The sequence below is a fragment of the Erythrolamprus reginae genome, chromosome 2, assembly GCF_031021105.1.
Source record: "Erythrolamprus reginae isolate rEryReg1 chromosome 2, rEryReg1.hap1, whole genome shotgun sequence".
Classification (NCBI taxonomy): Eukaryota; Metazoa; Chordata; class Lepidosauria; order Squamata; family Dipsadidae; genus Erythrolamprus; species Erythrolamprus reginae.
The window spans coordinates 177,922,489-177,938,402 of NC_091951.1; the positions used below are offsets into that span (position 1 = coordinate 177,922,489).

The window sequence follows — 15,914 nt, forward strand, 5'->3', positions numbered from 1 at the left end:
GGCAATGAGTAAGAACATACAGTTATAGCTAATTGGTTAAAGAGAGCTGACCACTGCACGGGGAAATCTGAGTTGTAATTGGTTACTGTGAGAGTAAAGGGGGAGATTCCTTGTTTCCCGCCCTTTTCCTCTGTATCAGGGGTGTCAAACTCGATTTCATTGAGGGCCACATCAGGGTTGTGTTTGGCCTTGGGGGCTGTGGTGGGCATTGCCACCTCCTGGTGAAAAATAGTATTCTATAAAAAAAGTTGATTAAAAACTTCCCACCCAAAAAATGACAGTATATATAATATTGGTAAGAAACGGAAGATATTTCACAATTGTAAAATTATAGCTAGAATTAAAGTAAACAAATAATACAGATTAAGAACAAGGGCTTATACAATGCATCAGAGTCAGTTCCCAAAGGGAACTTCAGAGCTTCCATTGCTACGTAACTTGTGTCGGGAGCGCCTATGGTGGCCAGAGTGCTTTGCCAGCAAAAACAGGCTGCTGAGCTCAGTTTTCAGCTGTGATGACCTCCTGCAACCCTCTGCCAGTGAAAATGGAGCTTAGGAGTGCCGCCCGTGACCTTCCCAAGCTCCATTTTCATCTGCAAAGGCCTCCTAAAACCCTCTGCCAGCAAAAACGGAACTCAGGAGGGTCACACACAGCTCTGTTTCTGATGGCAGAGGCACCACAGGCCGGTCCTTCACTGTTTCCAGGGCAGCCCTATGGGCCTGATCTCAGCACCCTGTGGGACGAATTCCTGTGCCTTGAATTTGACAACCCTGCTGTGTTGATTTACCTAATGATGCTCTCGTTTGCCTAGCTTATTTACTGCAAATATATTTATTTACATAAAACTGGTTTGTGTGGGTGTCACTGACTCCATTTCTGCAATTCCCTGTCAATTTTCTAGCCAAAACCCACATGTCCTGTTAAGCTTTAAAAATAATGAAAACTGGTTTGTCCTGAAATGAATTGTTGTACAGCATTCATTATGACAGCTTCCATCTGCAGATCGGGTACAACAATTTTCTCTATATATCTGGCCCTTTGTAATACAACAGCAGGTGTTGCTTTTAATAACCATGATTTCTTTTAAGCTATGGTCATTTTTTTATGTCTGAGAAAGTTTTCCCTTTTAAAGTTGCTGTCAACGAAGCAGTGGAAGTGATGTGCCGGTGCCTGGAGGTTGTTGGGGTCTGGATGGGTGTCAACAGACTCAAGCTCAACCCGGATAAGAGGGAGTGGCTGTGGGTTCTGCCTCCCAAGGACAATTCCATCTGTCCGTCCATAACCCTGGGGGGGGGGAATTACTGACCCCCTCAGAGAGGGTCCGCAACTTGGGCATCCTCCTCAACCCACAGCTCACATTAGAGAAACATCTTTCAGCTGTGGCGAGGGGGGCGTTTGGCCAGGTTCGCCTGGGGCACCAGTTGCGGCCCTATCTGGACTGGGACTCACTGCTCACAGTCACTCATGCCCTCATCACCTCGAAGTTCGACTACTGTAATGCTCTCTACATGGGGCTACCTTTGAAAAGTGTTCGGAAACTTCAGATCGTGCAGAATGCAGCTGCGAGAGCAATCATGGGCTTCCCAAGGCATGCCCATGTTACACTAACACTCCGCAGTCTGCATTGGTTGCCGATCAATTTCCGGTCACAATTCAAAGTGTTGGTTATGACCTATAAAGCCCTTCATGGCATTGGACCAGAATATCTCCGGGACCGCCTTCTGCTGCACGAATCCCAGCGACCGGTTAGGTCCCACAGAGTTGGCCTTCTCCGGGTCCCGTCGACTAAACAATGTCATTTGGCGGGACCCAGGAGAAGAGCCTTCTCTGTGGCGGCCCCGACTCTCTGGAACCAGCTCCCCCCAGATATCAGAGTTGCCCCCACCCTCCTTGCCTTTCACAAGCTCCTTAAAACCCACCTCTGTCATCAGGCATGGGGGAATTGAAATTTTTTTCCCTTCCTCCTAGGCTTATAGAATTTATACATGGTATGCTTGTTTGTATGATTGGTCTCTTAAATTGGGGTTTTTTAGATTGCTTTTTAATATTGGATTTGTTACATTGTTTTCTTTATTGTTGTTAGCCGCCCCGAGTCTTCGGAGAGGGGCGGCATACAAATCTAGTAAGTAAGTAAGTAAGTAAGTAAGTAAGTAAGTAAGTAAGTAAGTAAGTAAGTAAGTAAGTAAGTAAATAAATAAATAAATAAAATAAGGAAAATGATTCTAAACAGACCTAGTATGATTAAGATTGGTACAATATTTAACAGTAGATGCATACAACTGCCCAATGCCATATGCTAGCTTGGGTTGTCTTATGAAGTCAGTGATAAAACATATGGCCTTTTTTTTTTTTTTAAAGCATGATAAGCTTCTTCAATTGTGTGAGTTACTAATGGGCATTTTTATTGTGTCTTCCTTATACAGACTTGGAACATATGCCTCTCTTCAAGGACATGTTTACTGCAAGCCTCACTTTAACCAGCTCTTTAAATCCAAAGGTAATTATGATGAAGGCTTTGGACATAAGCCTCACAAAGAACAATGGGCAAGCAAAACCGAGGCCGATGATTGTATTGGAAATGCCATGGAAGCTCCTCCTAGTCCAGGAGTAGAAGATGCCCCGATTGCAAAAGTTGGGGTTTTAGCTGCCAGCATGGAAGCAAAGGCTGCTGGAATGCTTGAGAAGGAGGAAAAAACTACAGAGACCAAAAAATTGAAGATTTCCTGGCCACCACCTCCTGAACAAGGCAGTCAAGGGAGTGTCTTGGAAGAAGGCATCAAAGTATTCAAACCCAAATGGCCCCCAGAGGATGAGGTTCAGAAACCAGACCCCCAGGAAGAAGTAGACCAAGACCTTAAGAAGCTGCGCAGGACATCCTCATTGAAAGAAAGATGCCGGCCATTTACAGTAGCTGCCTCATTTAGAACGGTGTCTGTGAGGAACTATCGAATGGACAAGTCATCTCCACCCAAGCATGAAACAAGTACATCACGGCAAAGTGACGAACCTGTGAAGGAAATGGTGGCCAAGACAAACGTGAAGGAAGGAAGCAGTGCAACTGAGTATACTGCCGAGAAGGATAGAGAACTAGATCAGGAAAAGGAAGAAGCGCGAAATGAAGAGCTCATATTTAAGAACGGGCACAATGATGCTGAACCTGAGGAGGAGGAGGAGGAGGAAGAAGAGGAAGATGAAGGTGGTGCAGGACAGCCAGCATTTCTTGAGAAAGAACCAAAGTTTTGTATCTCTCCAGAATATTCATCCTTGATTCTCTCAAGTGAAAATGAATTACCCACTAGTCCAAATTATACACCCAAAGATGCAGGGCTTGTTGAAGGAGAAGACCAAGACGGTTCCAGTGTGGAAGAACAGATCAAGAGGAACAGATACTATGATGAAGATAATGAGGAAGAATAGATTTTATTCTCTCCTCCCCTCTAAATAGAGGACTTACTGAAAGGTGCAGGGTCTTAGGTTTGAGTTTAATGTTTTGTTCTTTCCTAAAGCAGGTGTCTTTACGAAAGTGACTTTGTGTTGCAAATTAATGTGAAAATCACACAACCCTTCAGATCTGTTTTATAGGAATATATTTTGGAACACGGAAGAATGTCACCAATTTTGTGGTAAAGCTTAAATGCTTAAAATTGTGGAGATAGCTGCTGCCTCGGTTGAGCGAAAATGTGTTTCACATTCCATTCTGTAACTTAAGTCACTTAAAAGGCATTGTGTTCTCTTCTGCTTAGCACAATTTCAGCCATTTCACAGTTGAGCAAAAGAGATAGAGATTTGATATACTTAGTTATGACATTATCACTACTAACAATACTACTGCAGAGCTTCCAGATCAGTTTCCAAGGGATGGGGATTACTTTAAAAGAGACTGCACTTTAATGTATATATAAAAACAAGAGTAATACTTTTTAAAAATGGTGGTAACACTGTTTTCAAGAGAGGTATTGTTCAGTACCTACAGTATGAAATGCAGTCTGCAATTCGATAGAAGAGGAAGGCTGACTTTGCTTGATCAGGATTATTAGGAGAGAATCTGTCCACTCTGCCTTTTATTTTATTTTATTTTATTTTATTTTATTTTATTTTATTTTATTATTTTATTTTATTTTATTTTATTTATTTTATTTTATTTTATTATTTTATTTATTATTTTATTTTATTTATTATTTTATTTATTTTATTATTTTATTTTATTTTATTTTATTTTATTTTATTTTATTTTATTTTATCCATACAATTCTAGTTGTAAATTGGCTTCCAGGTGCCTATGACTCAATTGGCTTTCTCCAAGCTGGGCTTAGGAGCATCTTTGTTCCCAAGAATCAGCTAAAGGATGGCAAAGTTTCTGGCTCTCAGATATTATATTTACCTTCTATACATGTCCCGAATAACATTTTCCTTTTGAAAACTTGATTTTATTTTGACAAGCAATCAGAGTTCTCTATGAAACAAGCTGCCAGATTTGACTCTGTGAAAAGAGTTGTAAGAAAAAGAATTATACAGTGGTAAACTTTTTTTTTAGACCAATAGCCTAATGCGCTTAGTGCTTTTCAACTTGGCTGCATGTGTTATATGAAACATAAGTGTTTTGAATTGGTTAAATGTTTTGTGGCAATAATTTTAATAGGGTTTATGCAGCGCTTTGGATTCAGTTCCAAAATGTAACTTGAAAATCTGTGGAGCATAAAATATAGTAGCTTCGAGCAGCTTTTTAAAGCATCCTTGTCTTTTTCCATATCAGATGGCAACTGCAGAGGGCTTATGAGCAATCCTGGGAAAAGATGTGGCTACTTTAAAAAGTTGCAGACTAATGCTTAGTTCACACATTTCCGTGTTCTGAAGTTCCCTTTGGGAACTGACTCTGACGCATTGTATAAGCCCTTGTTTTTAATCTGTATTATTTGTTTATTTTAATTCTAGCTATAATTTTACAATTGTGAAATATCTTGCTTTTCTTACCAATATTATATATACTTCGAAACATTTTTACTTAAATAAATGCTCTGTCATTTTTTGAGTGGGAAGTTTTTAATCAACTTTTTTTTATAGAATACTATTTCTCACCAGGAGGTGGCACTATTTACCTTTGCTGTATGGTATCTATTTTCTTAAACTTTTCTTCTAAATAGGTCTTGAACCAGCCCCTATGGGAATGTTAGTACACTGTACATATCTAGTAATTTAATTATTTTGTTTAAAAACAGTATAAAGGGTTTAGTTTCTGTCATGAATGACAAATGGAAAACAATGAAACTTCAATTTCAGCACACTTGAAAGCCCAGAATACACTTGGTTAAAAGTGTGCAAGTTTGGCCGATTACAGTGCATTTTATAAACTCCTTGAAGGTTTTTGATGAACAAGGTAACTAGAAGATAAATGTAAGTAGAAGTTTGGGAACTATAATACCAGTAAAAAGCTCTGACATCTAATATGCCTTTAATACCATCATAGGCACACTTGCTTACCCTTGCCTAGTCTTTGGCTTAAGCTAACAAGCTGTGATTTGGCTTCTTTTTTTATAATTCCAACTGTATATAGTACAATAGAGACCTTATTGGGTCAGAAGTCGGATTCTAACCTCTTATAGAGGATTTCTTCCTAGTCCCGCCAAATTTCTTCGGGAATACAACATAAATTATTAAGCCTTTGTCACAGCACTCTAAAAATATCCTGATAAACCTATTTAGCATTTGAAAGTCTCTTTCAGAATTCTTCAGATAGGCAGTAATGCATTTATTAGCACAATACCTTGACCTGAGACTTTTGGCATCTCTGCACGAAAGTTTTGCACTAGGCAAAGATTGGTTGTAAACCACGACAGTTTTCTGAAGGCACATGGCTTCTGGCTCTGCACAGTTCACTTGAAACCAGAGCAAAATCTGGCTTTCATTTTCTAACATGGCAGAGCTTAGTGCTGGTCCATATTTCAAATTGACACGAGGGCTAATGGAGTCCCAAATTCTGGGCCTGAGCCATTATTTTATTTGTAGAGGTTAAATGTCTTGGAGCATTGTCAGTAACTTCTGCTTTCCCCCAAAATGGCTATTGTAACAACACACAGCCATAATCGTAATAACTGGAGAATCTGCCAATTAGTAAATAGAAGACAACAGCTTTGTAGTTAAGAAACCTGTCATGGATGTTGCTCACAGACAGAAATATATCAGCAAGAACTAAAAATGCTACGGGGATGCTAGCAAAATATATAAAAATGAGAATGATTGCAATTAGGCTTCCTCCAGTTTTGCGAGGCAGTTGGGAATGAAGATAGTAATGATGTATGGAGTACTGTACTCACAAAGCACCTCACCTAAAACCATTTGTACAATTCATGGTCCAAGTTGAGATTTCAGTTAGACCTTTCATGAACAATTCGATCTTGAGCATTATGTACTCCTAACTAATGAAGTAATTGAGCTTTTCCAAGGACCATAGGTAATCCTCAATTTAAAGCCAAATGACCGAAGATACGATAGTACTGAAAAAAGTTGACTTGTGACTGTTTTTCACATGTCCATTGCAGCATTCCTATGGTCATGTGATCAGAATTCAGTTGCTTGGCAACCGGCATGTATTTGACAGTTGCTTCATATGATCACTTTGTGTCAGCTGAGAAGCAAAGTTAACGTGGAAGCCTGATTATTTTATTCACAGAGATTCCCTTAATAACTGTGGCTAGAAAGATGATAAAATGGGGCAAAATTCAACAACTGTCTTGTTTAGTAACCAGAATTTTGCACTCAATTTGACCATAAGTCAAGAACTAATTATTGCAGTTTAAAGTATGAGTGTTTTTAAATCAAGGGTTTTTAATCGTTTTGCTGTTTTAATCATTGGATTTGTATTCTTGTTGTGAGCTGCTCTGAGTCTTCGGAGAGGGGCGGCATAGAAATCTAATTAATAATAATAATAACAACAATAACAACAATAACAACAACAACAAATAATAAAAATATAAATATAAATAAATAAATAAAGCAGAGGTTTGCAACCTGTGGCGCCAGTGCTTTGGGCTCTCTGCTCTGGTTCCCTGTCAGATGATCCCATCACTGACTGGTGCGCCCCTTGCCCTCTCCTCCCAGTCACTAGCCTGAGAAGGTAAAGACAATAGCAGGGGATGGAGAAGTGACTGGGGCTGATTCTCTGCAACCTCATTCTTGCTGGAGCTTCTTCCAGCTCTTTTGGGTGCTAGGTGAACCTCAGTCAATTGGGGAGATGCACCACCTTCTCTCCGCTCTGAGACACTGTCCTAACCTAGCTGCAACTGATGCTGCCCTTGCTATCATCATCAGGGCTGTTGGGCTGAGAAGGGAACAACAGAAAGGGGGATGGGCCTGCAGTGCCCAGCTGTGGCTTTAAAACATATACAGGGAATTTTGCCGCCTGGAGGATGCTTTCCATTTAAAGCTGTTAAGGTTTGTGCAGAGAAACCCTTGCATTAACAAGGACATGTAGGTAGAAACGGGATATTGCAGTATACAGGAGTAATTATCCAGTCACATACATACGATAAAGTGCATAGAGTGTTTACTTTTAAGAAATAGCACAGCACAAATAAACAATCCAGGTCATACACATTTCAATCAGTCAGTCTCTAAAAGTACAATAATCTTACCAGTTTCTCTTTGTCATATACGTTCAACAAAGATATTACAGCTTACAAACGCATCAGTTTATCAGAATAACGGAGCATAACACAGAGATCACAATCAAGTTAAACAATCAATCAGAATGAAACACAGAATAACCCACAATCTCTTGCTCCCTCTTATGGCCATTTGCATCACTACAGCCAATCAGAACTTAGCATACATTTTAAAGCTATATTACATCAATCCATACAACCATACATTGCTGGCTTGTTTATATATTACCAACCGAACCCTTTGGACAGAGTACTAACAAAAGCCATGTATATGTCTGTGTGTCTCTCTCTGTCTCTGTGTCTCTTCTCTTGGAAACCCAGTGAGCTCTACTTAGGGCTGTTCACTACTTTCTTCTTGACAACATTTAGGAAATCCGGGTTGGCTGAGGAACAAGTGCAAGCCACAGTGGAGGCTTTCCTTCAGGCGAACCTCCTCCCCCTCCTCTGGTGATCTCCTGGCCAACTGTGGTGGGACCAGGAAGCTGTGCACAAGGGGGCAGACCCTCGTCAAATAAGTGCCCACCCACCCTGTGTGAGCCTTTTCTGTGCTTTCGCCCAACCCAACTGTATATAGTACAATAGAGACCTTATTGTGTCAGAAGTCGGATTCTAACCTCTTATAGAGGATTTCTTCCTAGTCCCGCCAAATTTCTTCAGGAATACAACATAAATTATTAAGCCTTTGTCACAGCACTCTAAAAATATCCTGATAAACCTATTTAGCATTTGAAAGTCTCTTTCAGAATTCTTCAGATAGGCAGTAATGCATTTATTAGCACAATACCTTGACCTGAGACTTTTGGCATCTCTGCACGAAAGTTTTGCACTAGGCAAAGATTGGTTGTAAACCACGACAGTTTTCTGAAGGTACATGGCTTCTGGCTCTGCACAGTTCACTTGAAACCAGAGCAAAATCTGGCTTTTATTTTCTAACATGGCAGAGCTTAGTGCTGGTCCATATTTCAAATTGACACGAGGGCTAATGGAGTCCCAAATTCTGGGCCTGAGCCATTATTTTATTTGTAGAGGTTAAATGTCTTGGAGCATTGTCAGTAACTTCTGCTTTCCCCCAAAATGGCTATTGTAACAACACACAGCCATAATCGTAATAACTGGAGAATCTGCCAATTAGTAAATAGAAGACAACAGCTTTGTAGTTAAGAAACCTGTCATGGATGTTGCTCACAGACAGAAATATATCAGCAAGAACTAAAAATGCTACGGGGATGCTAGCAAAATATATAAAAATGAGAATGATTGCAATTAGGCTTCCTCCAGTTTTGCGAGGCAGTTGGGAATGAAGATAGTAATGATGTATGGAGTACTGTACTCACAAAGCACCTCACCTAAAACCATTTGTACAATTCATGGTCCAAGTTGAGATTTCAGTTAGACCTTTCATGAACAATTCGATCTTGAGCATTATGTACTCCTAACTAATGAAGTAATTGAGCTTTTCCAAGGACCATAGGTAATCCTCAATTTAAAGCCAAATGACCGAAGATACGATAGTACTGAAAAAAGTTGACTTGTGACTGTTTTTCACATGTCCATTGCAGCATTCCTATGGTCATGTGATCAGAATTCAGTTGCTTGGCAACCGGCATGTATTTGACAGTTGCTTCATATGATCACTTTGTGTCAGCTGAGAAGCAAAGTTAACGTGGAAGCCTGATTATTTTATTCACAGAGATTCCCTTAATAACTGTGGCTAGAAAGATGATAAAATGGGGCAAAATTCAACAACTGTCTTGTTTAGTAACCAGAATTTTGCACTCAATTTGACCATAAGTCAAGAACTAATTATTGCAGTTTAAAGTATGAGTGTTTTTAAATCAAGGGTTTTTAATCGTTTTGCTGTTTTAATCATTGGATTTGTATTCTTGTTGTGAGCTGCTCTGAGTCTTCGGAGAGGGGCGGCATAGAAATCTAATTAATAATAATAATAACAACAATAACAACAATAACAACAAAACAACAACAAATAATAATAATAAAAATAATAATAAATAAATAAATAAAGCAGAGGTTTGCAACCTGTGGCGCCGGTGCTTTGGGCTCTCTGCTCTGGTTCCCTGTCAGATGATCCCATCACTGACTGGTGCGCCCCTTGCCCTCTCCTCCCAGTCACTAGCCTGAGAAGGTAAAGACAATAGCAGGGGATGGAGAAGTGACTGGGGCTGATTCTCTGCAACCTCATTCTTGCTGGAGCTTCTTCCAGCTCTTTTGGGTGCTGGGTGAACCTCAGTCAATTGGGGAGATGCACCACCTTCTCTCCGCTCTGAGACACTGGCCTAACCTAGCTGCAACTGATGCTGCCCTTGCTATCATCATTAGGGCTGTTGGGCTGAGAAGGGAACAACAGAAAGGGGGATGGGCCCACAGTGCCCAGCTGTGGCTTTAAAACATATACAGGGAATTTTGCCGCCTGGAGGATGCTTTCCATTTAAAGCTGTTAAGGTTTGTGCAGAGGAACCCTTGCATTAACAAGGACATGTAGGTAGAAACGGGATATTGCAGTATATAGGAGTAATTATCCAGTCACATACATACGATAAAGTGCATAGAGTGTTTACTTTTAAGAAATAGCACAGCACAAATAAACAGTCCAGGTCATACACATTTAAATCAGTCAGTCTCTAAAAGTACAATAATCTTACCAGTTTCTCTTTGTCATATACGTTCAACAAAGATATTACAGCTTACAAACGCATCAGTTTATCAGAATAACGGAGCATAACACAGAGATCACAATCAAGTTAAACAATCAATCAGAATGAAACAGAGAATAAGCCACAATCTCTTGCTCCCTCTTATGGCCATTTGCATCACTACAGCCAATCAGAACTTAGCATACATTTTAAAGCTATATTACATCAATCCATACAACCATACATTGCTGGCTTGTTTATATATTACCAACCGAACCCTTTGGACAGAGTACTAACAAAAGCCATGTATATGTCTATGTGTCTCTCTCTGTCTCTGTGTCTCTTCTCTTGGAAACCCAGTGAGCTCTACTTAGGGTTGTTCACTGCTTTCTTCTTGACAACATTTAGGAAATCCGGGTTGGCTGATGAACAAGTGCAAGCCAGAGTGGAGGCTTTCCTTCAGGCGACCCTCCTCCCCCTCCTCTGGTGATCCCCTGGCCAACTGTGGTGGGACCAGGAAGCTGTGCACAAGGGGGCAGACCCTCCTCAAACAAGTGCCCACCCACCCTACGTGAGCCTTTTCTGTGCTTTCGCCCAACCCAACTGCTTGCTTGAAGAGAGTCTCCCTGCTCTTATGTATCCTCCCGGCCTCACTAAAAACTGGCAAGGGAGTCATGAGAGAAGGAAGGGGAGGAGGAGGGTCACCGGAGCCTTAGTAAGAGAGCGAAGTGGCCCTGCAAATGCCTTCATGCAAGATTTGTGCTCAAGGCAGCTTTTGCCTCCTTCTACTTGGGGCTGGAACTCGCACCTGCTGCACTCTGCCAAAGAGCTGCTGGGGCAGGGGGTGGGATGACAAGGTATGGCTGGAGCCTTATTGCAGGACTGAAGTGGCCCTATATTTTCCTTCAGGGCACAATTGGCTCAAGGCAATCCTCACCTTCTGCCTCTTTGGGCTCATAGCTATAAACCGCATCCTGATGCTAGGGGTGAGTGGGACAGGATCACAATGTGGCTCCATATTGTAATGGACTCCAGGAGGTGGAGGCAACCCCATCTCCCCCATTGTGAAGCACACTAAAGTTCACTGCCGTGCAAGACACTGCGAGAGTGCCTCATGGCCTGCTCAATGCCTCATATCAGAATCAGGGAGAGAGAGAGACAGAGATACAGAGAGAAGCGGGGAGAGATGGAGAGAGAGACTGAAATGGGGAGAAAGGTGGTGAGAGAGACACAAATACAGACAGAGGGGGGAGATGGGAGAGAGACAGATACAGGGGGGAGGGGAAGAGATATACAGACGGGTGAGATAGAGATACAGAGAGAGGTGGGGAGGGGGAGGGGAGAGATGCACAGATACAGAGAAAGGAGAGAAGGGGGAGAGACATAAAGATTTTATATATGTATGGATATTTGTATTGTATGGACGGATGAATGTATATGCTATATGTACAGTGATACCTCGTCTTACGAACTTAATTGGTTCCAGGACGAGGTTCGTAAGGTGAAAAGTTCGTAAGATGAAACAATGTTTCCCATAGGAATCGATGGAAAAGCGATTAATGCATGCAAGCCCAAAATTCGCCTCTTTTGCCAGCCAAAGCACCCGTTTTGAGACTCTCCTCCATGGGAAACCCATGGAGGAGAGCCCGGACTTTGGTGTTTTTCGATGCTGCGATTTCGCTGAGGCTCCCCTCGCTGGGAAACCCCACCTCTGGACTTCCGTTGCCAGCGAAGTGCCCATTTTTGCAATGCTGGGATTCCCCTGCAGCATCGCAAAAACACGGAAGTTCCTATGGAGGAAAGTCTCAGGGGAATCCCACCAGTGCAAAAACATGTTTATCTCCTCATGTCTCTTTGTCCCCTGACCTAATATTTGCCCTCCCCTGCTGGAGGCCCAGATCATTTTAGTCTCACACCAGCCCCTTGAATCTGCTATTCACCCTCTTTAGGCTCCTTGATCACCCTGGACCAGCAGATAAAAGCAGCTGATAAAAGTGGAGGAAATGTTTGGTTTGGTAAAAGCAATTCAGGGTTTGCACCATTTTCAGCAGAGTGTTGAAAATAATTTTTTGTAAAGGGAAGTAAAATGATATCTATCATAATACCATAATAATCAGAAAATTGAACAGAATGGGATTAGGATTTATGTGGGGGATAAACCAGCAAAAGAAAGATGAATTTTCAAATAAAGTTTGATGAAACTGGACTCAGTGGAGAAAAATATTTTCTCAAAACATTCCTATGGAACAACCTCCAATATTGCCAATACCTCCATTCTAAGCTCCCTCCTTTTCGCCCTCCCAGCCAAATGGTCCAGAGTGGCCCTTATACAGTCAATTCCATACTTTCTGGTGCACGCACACATAAGCACAAATGTAACCTGTTATTATTGTGACCTGCCAGCAGAACTGGTGGCAGACTTGGAAAATAAAGTTGAGGAGGAATTTGAGCCAGTTTTGGAGTCTAGGGAAGGCTCTGATGAATGCTCTGTGTTGGATACAGAGATGGGGATAGGGTCGTACGATATTTCTCAGCCACCGGAGAGGCAGCTGACTTTGGAAGCTGATAAGAGTGAGGAGATAGAACAGCTGGGGCCTGTTCCAGAGCTGTTAGCAGGGGAGAACAATAGAGGACAAAAAGGTGACTTGGGAAGCAAAGCACACATGGATGCTGAGTGGCTCCTCCCTGGATGGGGAATAAATAGAAGGAAAGGGCAGTGGTTGTTATAGGAGACAACTGTTCATATTTCTGAAGATTTTGCTCATTATGTTTTGTGCCAGAGACTGCTTGCCAGAACTTAATTTGCAGCCTTTTGGCTGGGAGCTCACAACCTTGCAATTATTGCAAGGAACTGATAAGATCTCTTACTGCAGTTAACTCTTTGAAGGACTATTGCCTAAACTTTTTGGTGGGTGAATGCAATTAATTCACAGGAATTAAGGGGTTTTTTCATGACAAGGAATCTGTTTCTTGCTTCTGCTAAGGCTAAGTCCCCGGGCGACAGGATATCGGGATTCCCCCACAGAGCGAGGGGAAGTCCATGTCGTTACAGCGCTTGGCCATGTCCCTCTCTTCCCCATATTGATTTTAAAGTTGATGCCTGTAATTTTCTGTAACACCTCTAAGATGCAGTGTTTGACTTTCTGTAAGTCATCAACTCATCCCTGAGAAATGCAGATGTATGAGTATGTTAGGAGACTTGGCTGACTCCATATTTTGTTTCTAAATTATTCAACTTTTTGTAACTGGTGTATTAAATTATATTTCTCTCTTTCTCAACTTTTGCTTTTTACCTCTTTGTCTTCTTCACATTTCTGACATGGTTTTCTGCGTTTTCATTCTTAATCAGTATTAACGGGTGGGCTGCTGCCTGGACCAGGTGGTGGTGGTGGTTTGGAGAACGCAGTGGGGTAGCGAAAATGGAGGTCCACCCCAGAGTATCCAACTTGCACTGAAAGATGTTAAAAGAAAATGCAGGGCGTTCTGCATAAACCATGCCCACAGTGTGGTAGTAAAAATTTTGGTAGCCCTTCACTGAGTAGTAAATATCAGTACTTACATGTTGCTTATGTAATAAGTGTTAAAATAATGGATATAATAAATGTACAGCAGCCTTGCCAAATCAAAGCAGCTAAGAAACGAACAGATTGGAGTATGACTTAAATTATATTGCAGCTTTTAACATTTACATTGAATGTGCTGCAAAATGGAAACCTATTTTTATTTTTAGATGTCAAATCAAACCTTATGATTCTGCATAAGCACAATTTCCTTTCAATATAGTAAGGACTGCTGGAACACACCATCTTTGTTTTTCTGTTACCAGTACACAGAGTTCTTTAAATTTACTAGTCTCAAACAAAATTCTGCAAAACTTTATAAAGGCATTAAAAAATGGATTACTGCAAAGTTAGTAGACCACAAAGTGAAGTCTAACAAAACTTAATGCAGCTTGAGTAGATGAGGTCTAAGATGAAAACCATATTTTTCAGTTTAGCATTTCCTCACTAGTGATCTTAACATATTTCATTCGTTGATGTACTGATACCAACATGCTTAGCAGATTCCTTTGTTATCCTGGATAATAAAATATATTGACTTAACTGATAACATGTAATGTTTTTGAGAGATGATTGTGAAGAACCTGACTTACAAGATCTCTCCCAGGAATCCCTCAAGAACTGTCTGACCACATGAACAGACTTCCCCAAAAGAAGGGTGGATGCAAGGAAGTTTATTCACCATTGCTTTGTGTCAACTTAAAGAAAAACAACAATTACTACAGTAGTTAAGTATGTAAAGCAGAGGTGGGTTCCTCCCGGTTTGGACCATTTCTATGGAATGGTAGAAGCTTGGTGGCCTGGGGTGCTGCAACCGGCAGCACCCCAGGTCTCCCATGTCCCTTAATTGGCTCTCTCGACAGCGCCATAGATATTGCCATCTGTTTTTTCCCCTAGCCTTGATATGAACTGTAAATGATCATGCTATTGAAAGATAAAAACAAATTTGGAGAGTTATTGTGCATGCCTACATCTATGGAGAGGAGCGGCATACAAATCTAATGAGTGAATGAATGTATGGCATCATGTTGGTATAAGACTGAATTTGCAAGAATTGTAGTTGGATGCTGAATCCAGGCCTGCATAATCTCTCCAGAGGTAGTAGATCACTGAGAACATCTGGACAACTGCTCCTTGTGGGTAGACTACAGCATCTGCCTGTTTTGCAGTTGTCTTTCTGAATTGAGAGGCTGGAAATTTGATTTCCACTTTTCACACTGATAAAGCAGCCTTTTATTGACATTTAAACTTGACTGACACTTCATTTCTCGCAAGGTTTAGTTGTATTCATCAGATGAGTCTAAAGAAAGATGTGCAAATTTGAATTTTAAAGTTTTGGTTATGTTATTTTTAGATATGCAGCATAAGGGTGCTTAGAATATGGATTTTGGAAAGTTAATGGCAGAATCTGGAAGAATCCAGATGGATTTGAAATTATAGCTTTGAATTTAGTTGAACTTTTTTCCAATGGGAAAATTGTGATGGTTTGCAGTGTTTTTATAATAAGGAAGATTGACACCAGAGGGAGCTAGAAGATAAAGAATGAAATGGAAATCTGTAATAAGCTTTTGAACATTGGACTGCCAACCTTGTTAACTAGACACATTTCTTGATAAGGACAGCGCTTGTAATGAAGTTACAGAACACTAAGTATACACATACATCAAAAGTCATATGATGCCCAGAGATCAGACCCAACACATATCAACCCCCCCAAAAAAACTATGCCCCACCCATCACAAATTCCCCACCCTGAACCACCCAAACTTTCACACAACAGACCAAGTAATACTGTCCAACGGCTCACTGATGACCTAGAATAGGGACATTACAAATAGCACTGATGGATATCTTATTCCTAAGGAATTATAAAATGATCATAACAGGAAATCAACCTACACAAAGAAGTTTGGGGAACGTTTTGAAGGATTTCAATATTAGTGGAAACCAAAAAGACAAGCTTTTCAATTGAATATACCAAAGGTATATGCAAAACTTCTGAAACATTTCTGGCATAAAAGACAGGCATTATAAACAAAAGACAG

At 40.9% G+C, this 15,914-nt stretch overlaps 1 protein-coding gene across 3 annotated transcripts in view; it reads left to right on the top strand.

Moving 5' to 3' along the window:
* Nucleotides 1-3,500, top strand: part of LIMA1 (LIM domain and actin binding 1) — a 79,626-nt gene extending 76,126 nt beyond the window's left edge. For all 3 annotated transcript variants that reach the window (XM_070740524.1, XM_070740525.1, XM_070740526.1), the window contains one exon: nucleotides 2,424-3,500. In XM_070740524.1, coding sequence (XP_070596625.1) covers nucleotides 2,424-3,417 — 994 coding nt within the window. In that variant the 3' untranslated portion in view covers nucleotides 3,418-3,500. The remainder of the gene's footprint in view (nucleotides 1-2,423) is intronic.
* Nucleotides 3,501-15,914: the final 12,414 nt, after the last annotated feature.